The sequence below is a fragment of the Rutilus rutilus genome (assembly GCF_951802725.1).
Source record: "Rutilus rutilus genome assembly, chromosome: 8".
NCBI classification, from domain to species: domain Eukaryota; kingdom Metazoa; phylum Chordata; class Actinopteri; order Cypriniformes; family Leuciscidae; genus Rutilus; species Rutilus rutilus.
The window spans coordinates 21,172,401-21,192,661 of NC_140222.1; the positions used below are offsets into that span (position 1 = coordinate 21,172,401).

Here is a 20,261-nt window from a genome sequence, read left to right on the forward strand (position 1 = left end):
AAGTGGTAAAACACAGATGCTCTTTCTCTGTACACTACTGTCTGTTTAGTGATAGAAGCAAGTTTAGTCAGTCTGAATCATAACAATGACGGGTCTTACAAAATTCAGCTCATTTTTATAGTTCCGTCTGAGATTATTATGAATTGTCTCTAAAAAAAAACCAATTCAGAGATTTAAAAAATATGTTTGATTTAATGCCTTAACCAAAACAGCTTTGCTTGCCATGACCATGATTTGGGATGATTATTAATGTACTTTGTAGGGGAATTACAGTTAAACCACATAAAGAGACCTAACTGCTCAATGAAGACCAGGAGTCAAAGTTGAAGTTGACAGAGAGTTTACTGAAGACAAAGTTCTCCACACTTCCAAAGGCCGTAGAAAATGAGTAAGAGGATCCAGCCTCGAACTGACTAAAGACACAGAAACACTAGTACATATAATCAAATGGGTAATCAGTTGACATCATGTGTACAGAACATTCTAGCAGATATAACTCAATATTTCAGCTAACTGGAAAAGCTGAATAACTGATCAAAGCCTAATGATTAATCTGTGAAAATCGATTGTATTTTAAGACAGGCATTTTTTTTTATGAAAGATTAGAGAAGTTAATTGAGTGAAACTCTTTCCACATGAATCGCAGTGATACGGCTTCTCTCCAGTGTGGATCCTCACATGTATTTTCAGATATACTGACCGTTTGAATCTCTTATCACAAAGTGAACACTTATAAGGTTGTTCTCTAGTGTGAACTGTCTGATGCACTTTCAGTTCTCCATCTGTAAAAAAAGTCTTGCCACACTCCGGGCAAACATGATCCTTCACACCACTGTGTCTTTTCTGGTGTAATTTCAAACCATTCAGCTCACCAAAACACTTTCCACACAAAGAACACACATGAGGCTTCTCATTTGAATGAACTTTCTGGTGGTTCTTCAGGGAATTAGTCCTAAAGAAATGTTTACCACACTGGTCACAGTTAAACAGTCTTTCTCCAGAATGAGTACGCAGATGTAATTTAAAAACACTTGATTTTTTGAAACTCTTCCCACATTGATCACATGTGTGTGGCTTTGCTGCACTGTGGATTGTCATGTGTACATTAAGGTTTCCTTTATGTGTGAAACTCCTCCCACATTGATCGCATGTGTACGGCTTTGCTCCAGTGTGGATTTTCATGTGTACGTTAAGGTTTCCTTTTTGTGCAAAACTCTTCCCGCACTGATTACATGTGTAAGGCTTCTCCCCAGTGTGGATTTGCATGTGTTCTTTAAGGGTTCCTTTTAGTCTGAAGCTCCTCCCACACTGATCACATGCATGTGGCTTCTCTCCAGTGTGAATCCTCTCATGTATTTTCAGATACATTGACCGTTTGAATCTCTTGTCACAGTATGAACACTTGTAAGGTGTTTCTGTAGTGTGAACTGCCTGGTGCACTTTCAGTGTACCATCTGTAAAAAAACGCTTCCCACACACAGAACAAATATGATCCTTCACACCACTGTGTCTTTTCTGGTGTAATTTTAATGCGCCCATCTGCCTAAAACTCTTTCCACACAAGTAACAGACGTAAGGCTTCTCCTTTGTATGAACTTTCAGGTGATCCTTCAGGAAATCTGCCCTAAAAAATGTTTTACTGCATTGGTCACAGTTATATAGTCTTTCTCTAGAATGAGAAAGCAGATGTACTTTAAAAACACTTGATTTTATGAAACTCTTCCCACATTGATCACATGTGTATGGCTTCTCTCCAGTGTGGATCCTCACGTGTTCACTAAGGGCTACTTTTCGAGTGAAACTTTTCCCACATTGATCACATGTGTGCGGTTTATTTCCAGTGTGGATTTTCATGTGTTCAATAAGGGCTCCTTTTTGTGTGAAACTCTTCCCACACTGATCACATGTGTGCGGCTTCTCTCCAGTATGAATTTTCATGTGTTCGTTGAGGGGTGCTTTTTGTGTGAAACTTTTCCCGCATTGATCACATTTGTATGGCTTTTCTCCGGTGTGAATTTTCATGTGTTCATTAAGGTTTCCTTTTTGTGCAAAACTCTTCCCACACTGATCACATGAATACGGCTTCTCTCCAGTGTGGATCCTCATGTGATCGTTAAGGTTTCCTTGATATGGGAAACTTCTCCCACATTGATCACATGTGTACGGCTTCGCTACAATGTGTATTTTCCTGTGTTCCTCAAGATTTCCTTTTTGTGTAAAACTCTTCCCACACTGATCACATGTATATGTCTTTTCCCCAGTGTGGATTTTCATGTGTTCATTAAGGTTTCCTTTTATTGTGAAAATCTTATCACACTGATCACATGCATAAGGCTTCCCTCCACGATGAAATTTGATGTGAAGATTAAGATTGTGCTCGCATGAGAAACTCTTTCCACACTGTGGGCAAGTGAAACATATTTTGGCATTTTTTTTCAATGAGGGACTCAAGGATTTTTCTTCCGTTTTGACATGATGTTTCTCTCCCGCTTCAATCAGTTCTTCAATCTCCTTGTTCTCTTCAATCAGGTCTAAAAATGAAGGTAAAAAATAAATAAAGTTTCAAAAGTTTGCTTTTCAGTAAAGCATAAAAAGAGAGAAATGTGAAAGGAAAATTACATGTGAACTCTGACATAATAAAAGCATTGATGTTGATGCATTCATTTGAATTTGGTATGTTTATGAGAACTATTGAGTGTTTGATTACCTACATTTTACATGTCAGGGTAAAAATAGTTTTTTCACAAAGAATTTGCAAAAATTGTGAACCAGACTAGCCTGGCTAACGTCAGACCTCATCTCATTGAGACGTGGTCTGGGAACCACATGTTCATTTTCTCGTATTTGAGGCGTGGTTTATGAATGCCCAGAGCCGTTTATTGGGCGCTACGAATGTCTATCAAATGTGCCTGTACGTAGCTCATAGCCAATCGTTTCAATTATACCAGATGACGTATGTAGAGCGACAGAAATTTGACGAGGAAGAAGACGATGGGTCAGAGATTTGTGTGTACACGATGGCGTTCAGCGACTAAACTACTTAGAACACTATCTAAGGCTGCATCGAAAGGTAACTTTGCGTCTGCTGCCATGTTGGATCCATAGATATAAACAAACTGCTTCAGTGTGTCGCATAGACGTCGTCATAGCCTTGCGACTCCCTCCCCGTTCTGTGATTGGTCCCCTCGCTGAGGCAAAAATCTGGTCCATGGAATCCAGGCTGCCTAGCAGCGTGAATATAATCGTGTTGTGCGAAAGGCAGCATGGGGAAACCCAGGCTAGAACCAGATATAAATAAAGGTAAAATAAAATAGTTCAGACAAATATTTAGTCAGACTTCCTGATGATTGCCATCAGTATAAACTTTGTATAAATCAAAGTATGATTCGTTGAAAACCAAAAGTAAAAGAAAATTCAATTTTAGCCTCAATTTTGTACCCAATTCATGGAATGTCATCCGGATATTATTTGCTTTAAAGCTGTAATATACAGAAGAGTTTTTGGTTTAAAATGAACAAAAATCAATGAAACAATCAGTGTTTCTCATTAATTACCTACACTAGCATTTTTTTCCTAATAATAACAGAAACAACTTCCTATACTCTGTCGTTTCTGGTCATAAAAGACAAGAGAAATACATAATTTGAAACAATTTAGAAGGTATAATTGTAACGTGTAAACTCATAATAACAACAAAACGTTGTAATCTGGTAACAAAGAAAACAAACAGCAGTGTTTCCCCTACAATGTATTGAGCGCCGCTGCAAAATCTTCACATGATCAGATTCAGTAATATCACGACATTCACTTCATTCACTTACACAACTAAAAACACTGAGACATGGCGACCGGCTGCGCTGCTAATGCAGTGGCTCTGAATCCACTTGTTGACAAGAAAGGAGGAAAGAGCCACATATGGAAATATTTTCGATTAGGTTAATGTCACATTGCCATAAGGGGCCGTTCACATAGGGCGTTTTTTGTGCATGCAAATTCGTTATTTCTAACGTAGGCGATGCAGCGCTCGTTTTTTCCAGGTGCGTTCGTGGTTGCATAGCAACAACAGACGCCACGGGAGAGCAAGTGCTTGTGGAAAGGAGAAAGCGGTACGAACTGCAAAATTGGTACTGAGAATCGTGGATCTTCATTGGTATTGGTACAGAATACAGAAATTTGGGTACCGTGACAACACTATTAGGTAGTTATAAATAGGCTAATCACAAACAGACCTTTTCTACGTTTAAGGCATTAAACATACTGTAGGCTACATTCTCTTATCACTAAGTAGAAAGACGTGTTCTGATAACTTCCACATCGAACGGTCACTCAGGCGCACTTCAATAAAGAAGGTCAGCTACGTTAAAGGTTGTATCAGCGATTTCAGGCCCAAACATAAATGATCACATTCATCTAATCTTTCCTAACGATCCGCTAGCTGCCCGCCCCATAAGCATGCCGTCAAAAAACTGCGTCTCTGTAGGTAGCCTAGGCTCTGAGATCTGCACACAAAAACAGTTGGTTTCACCACCACTCAAAACCAAAATAAATAGTGTTCCAACCAATCACCGACAGGGGTGGGTGTTGTGAGGTTTTCGCGTGCAGCCGTCATAGGCAGCCGTGCACGAGCGCAAAACCTCACAACACCCACCCGTCGGTTATTGGTATCTAGCGGATCGTTAGAAAAGATTAGATGAATGTGATCATTTATGTTGGGGCCTGAAATCGCTGATACAATCTTTAATATTGAGGAAGGTATGTAGTTGAATAAGGTTAGGATGGCTACATTAATATTCTTTAGCAATATTAATTAGTTAATAGCAATATTAATAGTTAAAGGTGCATTTCTCTCTATAGACGCGTTCAAATTACATTTGTCTCCTTGCTATTTTTTCCGACACATTTAACCATTATCATTACTTTTCCCGGTGTTTTACGGCAAAAAAAGGCACACAAAAAAAGCTTTTTTGCGTGAGCTTAAAGTCGCCATGAAATCAAATTTTACAATTCGTATTTTTATATGTAATATTGTAGTGTTTATTACAAATGATTTATCTGTGCACTTCATTAATTAAAAAAAAATGTATGTGCCCATATATTCTTTAATCAAATATGTTATCCTTCCCTCCCCCCTCGAAACGACTTCTCTTTTCTTGTCATGTGCTATGGCGCGAGGGCGTGGCAACTCCCATGCCCTCTATTCAATATTCCGTTTCATTTGGAAATACGTCACAACACTGGAGAAAAGTTGTTTGTAACTTCCGGTTCATGGTGACTTTAAGGCTGAAATTGGCTATCTATTATGGCTTTATTAAAGGCTCATTATGGTTTAGTACTCTCACCAGTATATTTAAGTAATTAAATTAAAACAAACGTGATTAGTCATCATTTGGACGACTACTAGTCGAATAGATAAATCTTTAGTCAGGGGCAGCCGTATAAATAAGTATATAGTCTGTTTGTGCTGTGTGTTTCAAAATGAAGTGCGCACTTTGTTCAGGCAATCAGCTTGTGATTTTCCACAGCTCAGAGCGGATAGTTCACAATGAATGAATGCAGTGAACTCCATCTCTGAATGTGCTGTGAGTTTAGCATGCAACGTAGTTGGCACCTGTGATGGATTTTTAATGAATAAAATAGTAAACTGTATATCAAACTAATCATAATTCTAACATCTAACCTTACTTCTCCTTTAGGCCTAACATTCTAACACTTGAACAAAATGTACTCTGAAGATTGTGTCGAAACCAGGGTAAAATTCTGAGATGCTGACCAGACAATATCAAACATATACTCTGGAGAATAGTCTCACATGACATATTGAGTAATCAACTGAACTTCTAACCTTTTCCATTTTTTTATTGATTTGAGATCTAAGTTTGCTTCTACCTAGTAACAGAAGGGTTTGCATATGAAGAACCAATCAAATTGTAGGGAAATTATGTAATGTATAATGTCATTTTTGCCATGTTCCTATTCTATAAAAACTGTTGTATTCTTTCTGCTGGTGGGATTATCTCTGAAATTTGTCTGAGATCCTTCGGCTGTGATTAAAGCATATTCGAAGGCATTGTCTGGAGTCTGTCTAGTTAATGCTGCACAGCATGTTAATTGGTGAAGATTACTAGACACTTTGATAGTGTTATAGGGAAAGGGATGAGACGTCGTCCGTCTTAAAGCCAGTTGTCGACTGTATAGTGCTAGAGTATAAAGATTATTATTTCCCACAATAGGTAAAATTATTTACTTATGAAATATTCATTTTCATTTATTTTACAATATATGGCTATTACTGTCATAGGAATAATAATAATAATAATTTAACCTTATTAAACCATATATATATAGCAATTGTTATATCAAATGACAGCATTGACTCACTTTTTTAACATTTATTGTAAATTTGTTTTCACTGAGTCAAAACAACAGTTGAAGACATATATTAATCTTTTCTTTTTTTTTTACATTATGTCTTATCTTTTTGGAGGGGCATGAAGTTTTGATGTTGTTAGTGGCAAAAATCAATGCCTTTAACCACAGGTGACAGTACACCTCAAACCATCATATGTTTTCACACTTATAGCTTAGCCTCAACTCAACGTAATTACAAAAACAATGTTTCACTGTAACTTGTGTGGTGGCTTGTTAGTAAACTGTATATTAAACTAACCATGTTTCTAACATCTAACCTTATTTCTCTTTTTAGGCCTTACATGATAACACTTTGAAACAGAATGTACTAAAACGTTTTGTCCTGTGTTTGTGAATGTTGTATGTTGTGTTGCCATACCCCTTTTACTTTGGTTGTATAAGAATTGAGAAATTAGAAAATGCCGAACAGTCGAAACAGATCAGATTAACAATGAAGTAATCATTAAAACAAAGTTTGCTTTACCTAGTAACAGAAGGGTTTGTCTATGAAAACCAATCAAATTGTGGGGAAATTATTTAATGCAGCATGACATTTTTGCCATACCTCCTTATTCTTTAAAAACGTACTCGGTTACTAACGTAACCTCTGTTCTCTCTAGAGAGGGAACGAGTATTGCGTAAGCTAGCTTACGCTGCGGGAAAGTCTCCTTTCTCGAGATACTGAAGCCAAAAATTATCCTTAATTTTTTAAATCTTGTCAACGCAGTGCGGCAGCCTGCAGACCTAGGGCAGGCGAATCGCGTGCCCATTGGCTGCTCTGCGGCAACTGCAGCAGCCTATGGCTGAGCCTTGCGCGTGACGTCACGTCCAATGAGCGCGCTTGGCGCGCTTAATGCGTCACAGCCCGTCATTAGGGGTGTGGCTTAGCGTATATAAGCAAGGTACAGAGGCTGCTTCGCTGGTTTCTGTCGCATGAAGCGAAATGAGCTCGTGGCGAGAGCACGGCGGGTTACGCAATACTCGTTCCCTCTCTAGAGAGAACAGAGGTTACGTTAGTAACCGAGTACGTTCTCTTACGAGAGGTTCTCTCGTATTGCTTAAGCTAGCTTACGCTGCGGGAACACCCTTGTCAACGCCGTGCGCGCGCCCAGCATCCTGAATGAATCCCATGGGGAGCCCAGGGAACGCGAAGCGGAGCTGGGCGGCCAAGATACCACAGTACACAAGCACATAATATGGGGCAGGGAGCGGCACAGCCGGTCCAACTGACACTTTCCACATAGTGCAGCTCAACCAGTAGAGCTAAATCAGCAACATAGCCCGCGCACAGACAGTGGGCTGGCTACGCGAGACTTAGGCTGATAACACTTTGGCCTGCAAAGCGGGAACTTCCAGGTTGTAAAACCTAACAAATGTGGAAGGGGAGGCCCAGCCTGCCGCTGCACAAATGTCATGAATGGGAATCCCACTGGACCACACCCACGATGAGGCCATGCCTCTGGTGGAGTGCGCCCGAATGCCCAAAGGGCACTGCAGGTTTTTAGATGCGTAAGCAGCTGCGATAGCGTCAACTATACATCTGGATAGGGTGTGTTTCGAGGCGGCGAGACCCTTGGTGCGCCCACCAAACGAAACAAAGAGCTGCTCTGAACGCCTGAAGGCGGCGAAGCGTGAAATATAGCTTCTCAGCGCCCTGACTGGGCAGAGGAGATTACTATCTGCCTCGCAGCCAGCATTCGGCAGGGCTGAAAGGGAAATGACCTGCGCTCTGAAGGGAGTGCCCAAAATTTTGGGGACATACCCATGCCTCGGTCTGAGAATAACTTTAGAGTCATTGGGTCCGAACTCGAGGCACGCAGCGTTAGTGGATAACGCGTGAAGGTCTCCCACACGTTTTACTGAAGACAGTGCTATCAGAAAAACGGTTTTGAGCGTGAGGTATTTCATATCCACAGTTTCCAGGGGTTCAAAGGGATGTGCTTTCAGGGCGTCTAAGACCAGTGAAAAATCCCACATAGGAACCGAAGGGGGTCGCGGGGGGTTCATCCTCCTCGCTCCTCTAAGGAAGCGGATGACAAACTCGTTCCTTCCTAATGCGCGGCCCGGCTCTGGGACAGAGAGCGCTGAAATGGCCGCGACATAGACTTTGAGCGTGGAGGGGGACCTGCCCGCGTCCAGTAGCTCTTGAAGGAAGCACAATACTTGCGAGACCCCACATGTCTGTGGATCGAGCCCTCTGGCAGTGCACCATTTGTTAAACACCGACCATTTAGACGTGTAGAGCCGCCTCGTGGAGGGAGCTCTAGATTGTATGATCGTGTTCATCACCCCTTCTGGTAAATCACTATGAGGAGCACTGTGTGGCGCGCTTTCCTGGCTCTCTCGATGACCTGAGGCAGCAGAGAGACCGGGGGAGAAGCATATAGCGGGCCGCTGGGCCACGTCTGGGCCAGCGCGTCCTCGCTCTTGAAAAGAATACTGGGCAGTGTGCGTTGTCTTTTGACGCAAAGAGGTCGACTTTCGCTCTGCCAAAGCGGCGCCACAGCGACTGGACTGTTTGGAGGTGTAGAGACCACTCCCCAGGGGAACGTTGTCCCTGGACAGTCTGTCGGGGCCCTCGTTCAGATGGCCAGGCACATGCGATGCTCTCAGAGAGCGCCGAGAGTGCTGAGCCCATACGAGGAGGCGTTCCGTCAGGGCGCAGAGCTTTTTTTTTTTTTTTTTTGATCTGACACCGCCCTGGTGGTTCACATAGGCCACTACTGATGTGTTGTCCGTGCGGACTAGAACATGGTGACCATGGAGGAATAGGAGGAAGTGCATGAGCGCTTTCTCGACCGCGAGCATCTCTAGACAGTTTATGTGTAGGAGATTCTCCTGGTCTGACCAGCGGCCATAGACCGGTCTGCCTTCGAAGAGCGCTCCCCAACCTAGGTTGGACGCGTCTGTTGAGACAACTTTCCGGTGTGAAATCACTCCCATAATCACTCCAGTGTGATACCATTCAGCTGCTAGCCAGGGCTGCAGGGCTGAGACACAGCCCTGAGTCACTCTGATTAGCGAGCCACCGGTCGCCCAGGCTCGATGGGATACGCGCGCTCTTAGCCAGCGTTGAAGCGGGCGCATGCGCAGTAAACCCAACTGAAGCACTGCTGCAGCTGAGACCATATGCCCCAGGATGCGCTGAAATGCTTTCAGAGGAACCCGATTGCCTTCTTTGAAGGATGCGGCGAGGCGCCGGATGCGGCGCGCGCGCTGCTCCGACAATCTGGCCGTCATCGCCACCGAGTCCAGTTCTATTCCGAGAAAGGAAATTGACTGACGGGGCGAGAGCGAGCTCTTGGTCCAATTGACCGCTAGACCCAGACCTTCCAGATGGCTGAGAAGCGCTGTTCTGTGAGACACAAGTTCTGTCTCTGACTGCGCTATAACAAGCCAGTCGTCCAGATAGTTGAGAATTCGCATTCCCTGACTTTTCAGGGGCGCGAGAGCCGTGTCCATGCATTTCGTAAATGTACGGTGTGCTAAAGACAGGCCGAACGGCAGGACTGTGTATTGATAAGCTCGACCGTCGAAGGCGAATCTCAAGAATGGCCTGTGACGGGGGGTTATCTGGATCTGGAAATACGCGTCTTTCAGATCGAGAGAGATAAACCAGTCTCCTGGGCGGATCTGCGCAAGGATCTGTCTGGTTGTAATCATCTTGAACGGCCGTCTCATGAGAGCCGTGTTCAGATGTCTCAGATCTAAAATAGGTCTTAAAGCTCCGTCCTTCTTGGGAACGAGGAAGTAACGGCTGTAAAAGCCTGACTCGCTCAAGGAAGGATGAACCTGTTCTATGGCCCCTTTGCGCAGCAGCTTCACTATTTCTGCTCGAAGCAGGTGCGCTGCTTCTAAACCGACTTTCGTCTCCGTCTGCGCTAGAAGCGCGGGGGGCGACGAGCGAATTGAGGCGAATAGCCGTGTTTTGTAGTGTTCAACACCCATTCTGACGCGCCCTGAATAGCTTCCCATGCTTTTGCACGCATAGCTAGGGGTCGGGTTGGTCTCTGGGTTCAGATCGCCGCGCTGCGCGGGATGGAGAACCTGTATCAGAGAGGATGGGGCGGCGCGCGCGCCGCCGGTGCTCGAACACGGGGCTGATAAACAGTATTGGCCGGCTGTACAGCGTTCAGTAGCTCGGTCCTGAAGGATGGAGCGCGTTTTGCTGTCAAACACCCCTGGCGCGAGAGCGGCGTGGGGGATATAGTGTCTGAAAGTGAGTGCGCGTGCTCGTGAGCGGGCGCAGGGTTTACACTTATAACACGGCCAGTGTTTTGGAAGCTTTAGAGGGTCTGTAACCCGGGGTAACCATATGGCAGAGCGAGCAGCGAGTAGGTGTGAGCACAGAGTTGTGGGCACATTTACTACACTTAATACTCGAGCGGCGTGTTTCCGCTTTATGAGAGCGCTCTGAGCGCATTACCGTGGGAACCATGTTGTGTGAAGCAGTGAACACATGGGAGTGGGCACATTTTCTATACTTAATATCCCCTCGGCCTGAGCCGTTGCAACTCGAGCAGCGGGTAGGTGTGAGCACAGAGTTGTGGGCACATTTACTACACTTAATACTCGAGCGGTGAGTGTCCGCCTATGAGAGAGCGCTCTGAGCGCGTAACCATGGGGACCGTGTTTGTGCGAAGCAGTGAGCACATGGGAGTGGGCACATTTCTACACTTATGACACCCTCGGCCGGAGCCGGAGTGTTTCGGGGCTTTAGAGGGTCTGTAACCCGAGGTAACTGAATGGCAGAGCGAGCAGCGGGTATGTGTGAGCACAGAGTTGTGGGCACATTTACTACACTTAATACTCGAGCGGCGCGTGTCCGCTTTAAGAGAGAGAGCGCTCTGAGCGCGTTACCATGGGGACCGTGTTTGTGTGAAGCAGTGAGCACATGAGAGTGGGCACATTTTCTACACTTATCTTCGGCTAGAGCTGGAATGTAGTGAGCTTTAGAGGATCTGCAACCCGGGGTAACTGAGTGGCAGAGCGAGCAACGGGTAGGTGTGAGCACAGAGTTGTGGGCACATTTCCTACACTTAGTACTCAAGCGGCGTGTGACCGCTTTAAGAGAGTGCACTCTGTGGACGTTACCGAGGAGACCGTGTTTGTGTGTAGCAGTGAGCACGTGGGAGTGGGCACATTTTCTACACGTATAACACCATCGGTGTAATAGGAAACTGATAGAGCGAGAAGCTTTGATGGCTCATAAGTTTAGACGCTCATAAATACTCAAGCACCATCCTGCGAGATACGGGTTCGCTTTCTGTATGTGAGAAAGCTGGCCGCGAGCTCGGAGAAGCCAGCAGAAAAAAATATTTATCTGCCGCCAGAGCAGGATTCGAACACGGGACTCCCGTGTGGAAGTCCAATGCTCTGCCACTGAGCCACAGGAGCACACATAAACTTTTAGTTAGTGCGAGCATATGACCGAGCGATGTTTCGTTTCGGCGTTTGTTTGCAGACGCGCGTGTGTAATAAAACAGGCTCGTTACTGCAGTATAGTATTTCCAGCCGCCTGAACTTGGAGGGGACTGAGAATATACGAGGACGAAAACACTCTCTCTTCCTCTTATCGCCGGTGCTCGTGACGTCCGCTCTGATGTCCCTTGAGAACGGCGCAGTTGCGCGGCTCGAACAAGGGAGAGAGAGCGGGAAGATGTCATCATGTGCTATGACATCGTATGTTTGCAGGCGTGCGTGTATTAAAACAGGCTCGTTTACTGCAATATTGATATTTCTAGTCGCCTGAGCTTAGGAGGGGACTGAGAAATGTGTGAGAAACGGAGGTGGCCGGAGAGTGACGCGCGCGACCGAGACGCGGGGTAGCTTTCTTATAACGTAAAGGAAGCCAGCCCGTGACCGTCTACTCCTGACATCCCTTGTGAGCGGCGCGTTTGCGCGGCTCGAACAGAGGGGGAGAGCGCAGGGAGGGGCGTGCGTCGTCCGGGGGGTAGCTTTCTTGTAACGTAAAGGAAGCTATAGCCCGAGACCGTCCGTTTCTGACATCCCTTGTGAGCGGCGCCGTTTGCGCGGCTTGACAGAGGGGAGAAAGCAGCTGTCTAAGAAAACAGCGCTGTCTGCTTCATCCCCTGAGGCGACGGCAGTGCGGGCGAACCGGCCGCTGCGCGTCGGGAGGTGGGGGGGAGAAGGAAAAGCGAGGCTCGCGGGAGGGGCTCCGGCGAGCGCTCAGCTGTCATAGAAGCCCAGGCAGAGAGCGCACACCACGTGGCGGTCTCCGTCGCTGAGCGCGGCTCTGCACGAGCCACAGGATGAGCGAGGCATTTGCAACAACGCCTCGCGCTCTTTTAGATGCAAGTGTGTCGCGGCGGACACACAAAACACACAACACAGAGCAAGGAAAGGATATATATGCCGGATGGCGCAGCAGGCAGGGAAGGCTGAAGGCGGCGAGCGGCCGGCGTCCTCAGGCTGAAATCCTCGGCGTGCTGGTCGCTTGATTCGACGGCGGCTTCCTCGGAGATCAGCGATGCGAAGAGCTTCGCTGAAGAGACAGAAATCAGCGAAGCAGCCTCTGTACCTTGCTTATATACGCTAAGCCACACCCCTAATGACGGGCTGTGACGCATTAAGCGCGCCAAGCGCGCTCATTGGACGTGACGTCACGCGCAAGGCTCAGCCATAGGCTGCTGCAGTTGCCGCAGAGCAGCCAATGGGCACGCGATTCGCCTGCCCTAGGTCTGCAGGCTGCCGCACTGCGTTGACAAGATTTAAAAAATTAAGGATAATTTTTGGCTTCAGTATCTCGAGAAAGGAGACTTTCCCGCAGCGTAAGCTAGCTTACGCAATACGAGAGAACCTCTCGTAAGAGAACGGTTGTTTTCTTTTAGCTGGAGGGATTCTCAATGGAATTTGTTTGAGATCCTCCGGCCTTGCTTCTTCTTGGGGGAGATTCTCTGAGAACTGCTCGAGAGATCCTCTGGCCATGATTAAAGCATTTAAAGGACATTTGCTGAGGTCTGTTTGTCGATTATTCCTGCACAGGAAGTAAGGTAGTTAGGGGAACAGGTATTAGCACCCAGCCGCCGTCGATGTGTAGACGCGCTAAGAGTATAGAATTAACACCCAGCCGACATCGATGTGTAGAGGCACTAGGGTATAGGATTAGACTCAGCCGCCGTCGATGTATAGACGCGCTATAGTATAAATATTATAGGCCCAGGTAGACTTAGGTCAGATGAGATAGGACTTAGTTAGGTTTAGGGAAAAATCTACGACACTTGCAATTTCATGCATTTTCTGTACTGCAGCTATATGGGCTTTTGCACCAGAGCAACATTTTTATAGTTTCTATACAGTAACTATTGGTGGAAGTATTTGCTTTTTGGCGTGTTTTAGTTATTGCCATGCCTTTTGGCATGGCCGGCCCAAGGCATAAGCGAACTAAGCGGCTGCTTGGGGCCCCCAATCGAGTTTTTATTTATTTATTTTTTTACATATTAATTAACTTAAACAAGTGACATGAATGAATGAATGAATGAATGAAGACAAGAAAATTCTGATTTCATGATCAATATACCTGCCTACAACTGCTGCTGTGTCTGCCAGTGTTTGAGTCATGCGCATAAACTAGACACCTCACGAGCATAGACAATTCGTGCGCAAAGTCACGGTAATGTTAAGCCATGTCACAGAAATTTTACTTGCCTCACATGATTGACATTTAAATCAATGATTTATCCTTTAACTTTAATGATATTCAGAACAGAACATGAATAAAAAAATAACTATAAACAAGCCAAAACTAAACAATTTAAAGCGAAAGTGAAAGTAAGCGGCGTTGGGCTCACGTATCTCTCTCATTAGAATCAAAATGTTTCAACATTCACGATGTATTTGGATGTTAAACTATACTTTATTATAGGCTACTTTGTACTTCACTCACGTTCCAATATCGACAGAAAAAATCATCCTCTTCACATGTGCAAAAATGTACTTGGAAACATCACACTGGAGCGGTGCTTACGCTGAATGGTACAAATTGTACTACTGATTATTTAAACAGAGCAGTGTCATTTTTATATGTTAGGTTGACTATTTTATTTAGGGCTGAGCGATATATCGCATGACATTTTTAGGCGCATCTCGTCAGTAAAGCCGGTTCCTTGATTAGTAGTAAATCGCCATCACCTGCTTTCAGATGGAGCGCATGTACAACACAGAGCCGTAGTTAACTGACAAGCTGAGCCATATCGCATTAATTATCGCGGACGTATCGCGTGGTGGGAGGGGGCCCCAAAATCAAATTCTGCACTATTAGGTTACTCTTCACTATTAGGTTACTCTTGTGCTCTCTCTGGTTAATTCATAAAAAAAAAAAAAATAATAATTGTTTTTGATGTGAAATAAAGTAGTGCTTTTTTTGTTTGTTTTTGAAGTGAAATAAAGTAGCGCTGTATGTACTTATATAGGCTATCATGTATAAAGCGCTACTTTATTTCACTTCAGAATTCTAGATCTGAGCTGTAGATAAACAAAAATTATTTCCGGACTATATATCTATTCCGTCAGATTTTGCGCGACAAAACATTCACGAGTCATGACAGCTGTTATTCTGTCCATGTTGGCAAATAATCATGACCACTCAACATGAATTATAAAATTAATTTTAATAGCAAGGCCATTCAAAACCAGGGTCTACCATGTGCATAGTAAAACGATCACCGAAAATCATATTGGGCGGGAATTAATGTAAACACAGATATTGGATACCAGTCCTGACTCCTGTCTAGATTGAATGTAAACAGGCGGGCCAAAAAATCAGATATGGTCAAAAGACTGGATCTGTGCATTAAGTCATGCAGTGCAGCCTAGATAACTTGAATAGCTCTATTTGGAAAGAATTTATCATTCTAGAATGATTGAGGTGATTTTGTAGGGGAGTGAATCTGCAGAGCAAATAATAAACAAATTACAAGCATAGATAAATACAATACAATAAACAGTGCTTTATGTTTTTCAGGTAATTCTAAAGGGGGCCGCACACCGGACTCGCAGCTCAGCGCCGCGCCGCGCCACGTCTAGGACAACTCTCACCTGAAAATCTGATAACATCAGCAATTTTCTGATTTCTGTAAATAAATATAAAACTAAATGTATATTGCAGCACATGGTAAAGTCCGTATATACATTAACTACGAATTGAGACACATAAATGTAAATTTAATATAAAACTATGTAAATGGCGCGGCAGGATTTTGAACACGGTCCTGAGCCATTACTGGGCGCCGCGGACAGACGCCGAAAGGCGCCGCCAGTGTGTGTACTCTCATAGAGAATAATGTGTTCGAATTTAAAAGACGTGGCGCTGCGCGGCGCGGCGCCGAGCTGCACATCCGGTGTGCGACCCCCTTAACAGTATTCAGGTACAGAAATTGAATAATCAATTGTGAACTAGAACTGCAAAGTATTTACTGTATAATTTAAATATAATGAATCTTTGTTAAAACTACAAAAGTGATTTTCTCTTTGTTTGTTTTTTGTTTGACAGCAGCAGGAATATTAGGCTGCTATCAAAAGTAAAACAAGTCCCAGGCACTCAAAAAAATCCAAGGAGGAGAAGGAAAAAAGTTAAAAAGCCTTTATTAATAGTGGCTTAAACCATTAAAAATGCCAACATGTTTCGACCAACATGGTCTTCTTCAGGGCAAATTCAATGAATTTGAAAATGAATTTGCCCTGAAGAAGACCATGTTGGTCGAAACATGTTGGCATTTTTAATGGTTTAAGCCACTATTAATAAAGGCTTTTTAACTTTTTTCCTTCTCCTCCTTGGATTTTTTTGAGTGCCTGGGACTTGTTTTACTTTGGATTTGTTCCCCTACCCCAAGAGCACCTATCACAGACTCTTACTCTACCTGAGCGCCTGGTTGAACTTTTTACAATTAGGCTGCTATCACTTTAAGACAGAATGCACGGATCAAATATAACGACACGCAACCGTTTTCTTTCTCCATTATTTACATTCGTGTAAGCCATAAGCGATTGTGCTTACAAGGATACTCACAGAGACAGGCATTTTGACAATTTTTGTGTGTACCTGTCCAAACACAGATAGCAGAATATAATGGAATTTGGTGTTTGCGTGCTGTCTGTGCTGCTCTGAGTGTGTGCATCTTCTTTTGCGTCTTCTTGTGCGCGAAAAGTTTAAAATTGCTTGAATGTTTGACAGAACCTAAAACACGTGCAGTCATGCAAGTGATAAACTTTCGCTCTATGATGGTTAAACTCTGCAATTATTCCAAGAATCACGTGCGTTTTGAACTGTGGTGCCTGGTTCGTACAGATCATACAATCCCATCCTAAATGACATCGCAGATCCTCTGATCGCGACGATTCCCACATCGCAATATCGATGCTAAAACGATATATCTTGCAGCCCTACTCACCTGTGACCCTTACTAAATTTGCTTGCATACATGGAACATAGTGAACATAGCCCCTTTTAAAGGTTCTCTAAGCGATGTCACACGTTTTTTAGGCCAAAAATGTTTTTGTCACATACAGCAAACATCTCCTCACCATCTGCTAGCTGCCTGTCCCCTGAACACACTGTCAAAAAAACACGGTCGGTAGACACCCCAGGCTCCACAAACGGGAACAAAAACAAACTGGGCTAACCCGCACCACGAAACATAACTGTTCCAGCCAATAACCGACAAAAAGGATTTGGGGGTGGGGTTTGGGGGGTTAGTGCGCGGATCTTAGGGAGGGTCTAGCTAGCCTCCTTTTTGTTTGATAATATTCTGAATTTCAACATGAAGTGACGTCACCCAACATCACTTAGAGCACATTTAACTATGATTATTTCATAGCTCTTAAGATTTTTCTAACTGCACTAAATCTAAGGAACTGCTTGAGGTTTTAGAACCTTATTGAAAAATCAATAAGCACCAACCTATTTGTTTTTCAGTGTCTTCCAGCTTTATTCTGCAGGGTTCTAGATCAGCTCTTTGTTCTTCAGTGTCTTCCAGCTTTATTCTGCAAGGTTCTAGATCAGCACTTTGTTCTTCAGTGTCTTCCAGCTTTATTCTGCAGGGTTTTAGATCAGCTCTTTCTTCTTCACTGTCTTCCAGCTTTATTCTGCAGGGTTCTAGATCAGCTCTTTTTTCTTCAGTGTCTTCCTGCTTTATTCTGCAGGGTTCTGGGTGAGCTCTTCGTTCTTCAGTGTTTTCCTGTTTTAATCTGCAGGGCTCTGGATCATTCATGTTTTCAATGTTCATTCACAAACTCTATCTTCTTCACTTGTAGAATAATGTGTATATTCCAGCATTTATTGGTTTAAACGCTGTAGAAGAAGCTTCGTTGAAGGTGAGGAGCAGAACTGCCAAAAACAAACATAAATGGGTTATCAAATGAATATTTTCATTCATTCTCAAACTTTAAACATGTTGTTTGTCTTTATTTATCAAACTATCAAAATGTTAAGTTATTTAATTTTTTCACGTATTCTACATATCTATATTTAGTCTGTTGGTCAATCTATTTTTTAACATTATTATCTTTCTTTCTTTTTTCTTTTTCCTTGAAGAGGCAATTGTTTATTGTGATACTCCCACTTATTAGGCTAAGTCGTATCAGGGAGATATCGTTTCATTAACCACAGTTATAATAACTACTATACAGCAGCATATGTCCACATGAACCTAAATATAGTTCAATTTACAACACATTATATTTACAGTCATAAAAAATAGATAATAAACTTGTTGCTGTAAATTGTAAGAGCACGCACAACCAAATAATATTTTTATTAACAATGTCAAAAAAAAAATTTGTCAGCTTATAAATATTTATTTACCTCTTGTGATGGATTTAAAAGGTCCCGTGTGGTGAATATCGTCATTCTCGAGATCGATTCTCATTAATTCCCAACACAGATCATACTTTAACTTTTTCTTTTTTTTTTCTTTTTTTTTGGATCAAGTAACATATTAAGCGACAAACCCCTCACTGCTCCAAACATCGAAATAATAATAATACAGACTAACTTACAAAAACATACGAATGACTTAATTTAACTTTAGTTCCTCATTTGCTGCTAGGCTAACGTTACATTATGTTTATTTCAGTCAGCCGACGCCAGAAAAGAAAAAAACGCACAAATAGCTCTGTATCAGATGGAAACAATACAGAAATTACACTGTAAAATGTTGCTTTCAATACTGTGTTTTTACATGTATATATTTGTATAAATATACGAAGCACCGTGAACTGCTTACCTCACATCAGAAGAGAATCGGCGCAGTGATGGCGTTAGCGGTGACGTCATCAATGCGAGGCGAAAATCATGAAAACACGATTAAAGACTAAGGCCGTTTCTTGTCTGTACTTGTGTTCTTGTGGACTTGTGAAACGTTATCAGTCGCTGCCCACCTACTGTTCCAATACAAAGTTCACATCTATGCTGCGTTCCAGTCCACTTTTAGACACGCACTTGCGAACTTCCCTAAGCACTTCCCCTCGGGGGAATCCCCGCCGCCATTTTGAAGTGCGTTCCACTTCGTGAAGTGGGCGAGGGAAGTTTATGGACAGACCCTCGTTCCCTCGATTTTGACCGAGGGAGCGAGTCTACTTCATATGTACACTTCAGGCATATGTCCCAAAATGCAGTCCGATTGTGACGTCACCACAAATCTCGTCTAATCACCACCACAACAAACTCTATGATATATATATATATATATTTTTTTAAACAACCCACACACACCTATATACATATTTGGATGCTGCATTAAACAAATTCTTAAAGGGAAAACATTTAAATAATAAATCACCTCTATAGCTTATTCCAAGTGATCAAGGGTAGGACGTTCCAATTCAGCCCACTCCAGTTTCTGCCAGTATGGGCAATTGTGCATCGTAAGCAATGACGTAGGCTACATTCGAGTGAACGAGACGGAGGGAAGTTAGCGAGTGAAGGGCATGACAATTTTGGACTGGAACGCAGCCCTAGCCAAGTCCAGTTCAAATCCCCAGATGTTTTCTTGATCCGCCCAGAGAATGTCTAATAAGCGGAGAACTTCCACTTTCAGTAAACTTACGGCTTCTGAACTGGTTGCAATTCCACTCTGGTTCCATATGAGGGCGCTCACAGGACGAGTGCAGAATGAATGGAGGTCTATGGAGCTATAACATCAAAATCCACTTTTCTCAGGATATAATTTTTTTGTCTAGTAATTTGAATGTTGTATTCGAAAGGAGATGCAAAGAAATTACACATTGCTGGTTGTTAGATTTTTTAGAGTTATTTATTTGCTTTAAAAAGTCTTTACATAAACGTCATACACATCGTACAACCAGAGATACTGCTTTACGGCAATCCTTCAGTCACTTTGGTGCTTTCGCGCTCTGCACTTTCTTTTCTCTCGAGGCATCGACAACACAGCTGACACAGGTAAATACACGTGCTAGAAGAGTTTTTGTTTTGTTGTTTTAAAAGACCACGCCGAACATACACACACACACACACACACGATGCCATTAAGTGGTATCTCTGGTCGTAATCAGTCCTTCACTGACCAATCAGCGTTCATTAGCAGAATGCTAGCGTGTTATGGGCAACAACAACTCAACCTGTAAGAAATCGAAAGGACATAAGTAGCCTACTCATTCATTCAATTTTCAACCTATAACCCATGTTGAACTTACAAAACCTACAATCAAATCTGAGATTTCTCAACGGCAATCGGGTGAAAGAGACAAATTTAGCCGTCTAGCTCCATAGACTCCTATTCATTTTGTACTCATGGGCGATCGCCCCCAGTGGAACTCTGGTGGAACTACAACCAAAATTCGGTATAATAGGACTTAATAGGGAGTGGCCAGGCTCT

The 20,261-nt window shown here is 43.4% G+C and overlaps 1 protein-coding gene across 3 annotated transcripts; it reads right to left on the reverse strand.

The window, feature by feature from the left end:
- Window positions 1-323: 323 nt before the first annotated feature.
- Window positions 324-19,394, reverse strand: LOC311295979 (uncharacterized protein). 3 transcript variants are annotated; one of them, XM_084417573.1, is made up of 3 exons: window positions 19,206-19,394; window positions 17,327-17,752; window positions 324-2,531 (listed from the first exon to the last, which is right to left on the reverse strand). In XM_084417573.1, exons 2-3 carry the CDS (start codon window positions 17,649-17,651, stop codon window positions 574-576), a joined length of 2,283 nt encoding a protein of 760 aa, XP_084273699.1. In that variant the 5' UTR covers window positions 17,652-17,752; window positions 19,206-19,394; the 3' UTR covers window positions 324-573. The 3 variants fall into 3 exon arrangements, with proteins under 3 accessions (XP_084273699.1, XP_084273697.1, XP_084273698.1); XM_084417571.1 differs by lacking the exon at window positions 19,206-19,394 and adding an exon at window positions 18,651-19,103; XM_084417572.1 differs by lacking the exon at window positions 19,206-19,394 and adding an exon at window positions 18,230-19,103.
- Between the last annotated feature and the right edge of the window lie 867 nt (window positions 19,395-20,261).

Excerpts from the sequence above, each read along its gene's own strand:
- LOC311295979 (XM_084417573.1), bottom strand. The coding sequence starts at position 17,651 with ATGAACATTGAAAACATGAATGATCCAGAGCCCTGCAGATTAAAACAG. Across the intron at positions 2,532-17,326 it reads AGACACTGAAAAACAAATAG|ACCTGATTGAAGAGAACAAG; the intron begins GTTGGTGCTTAT and ends CTTCATTTTTAG.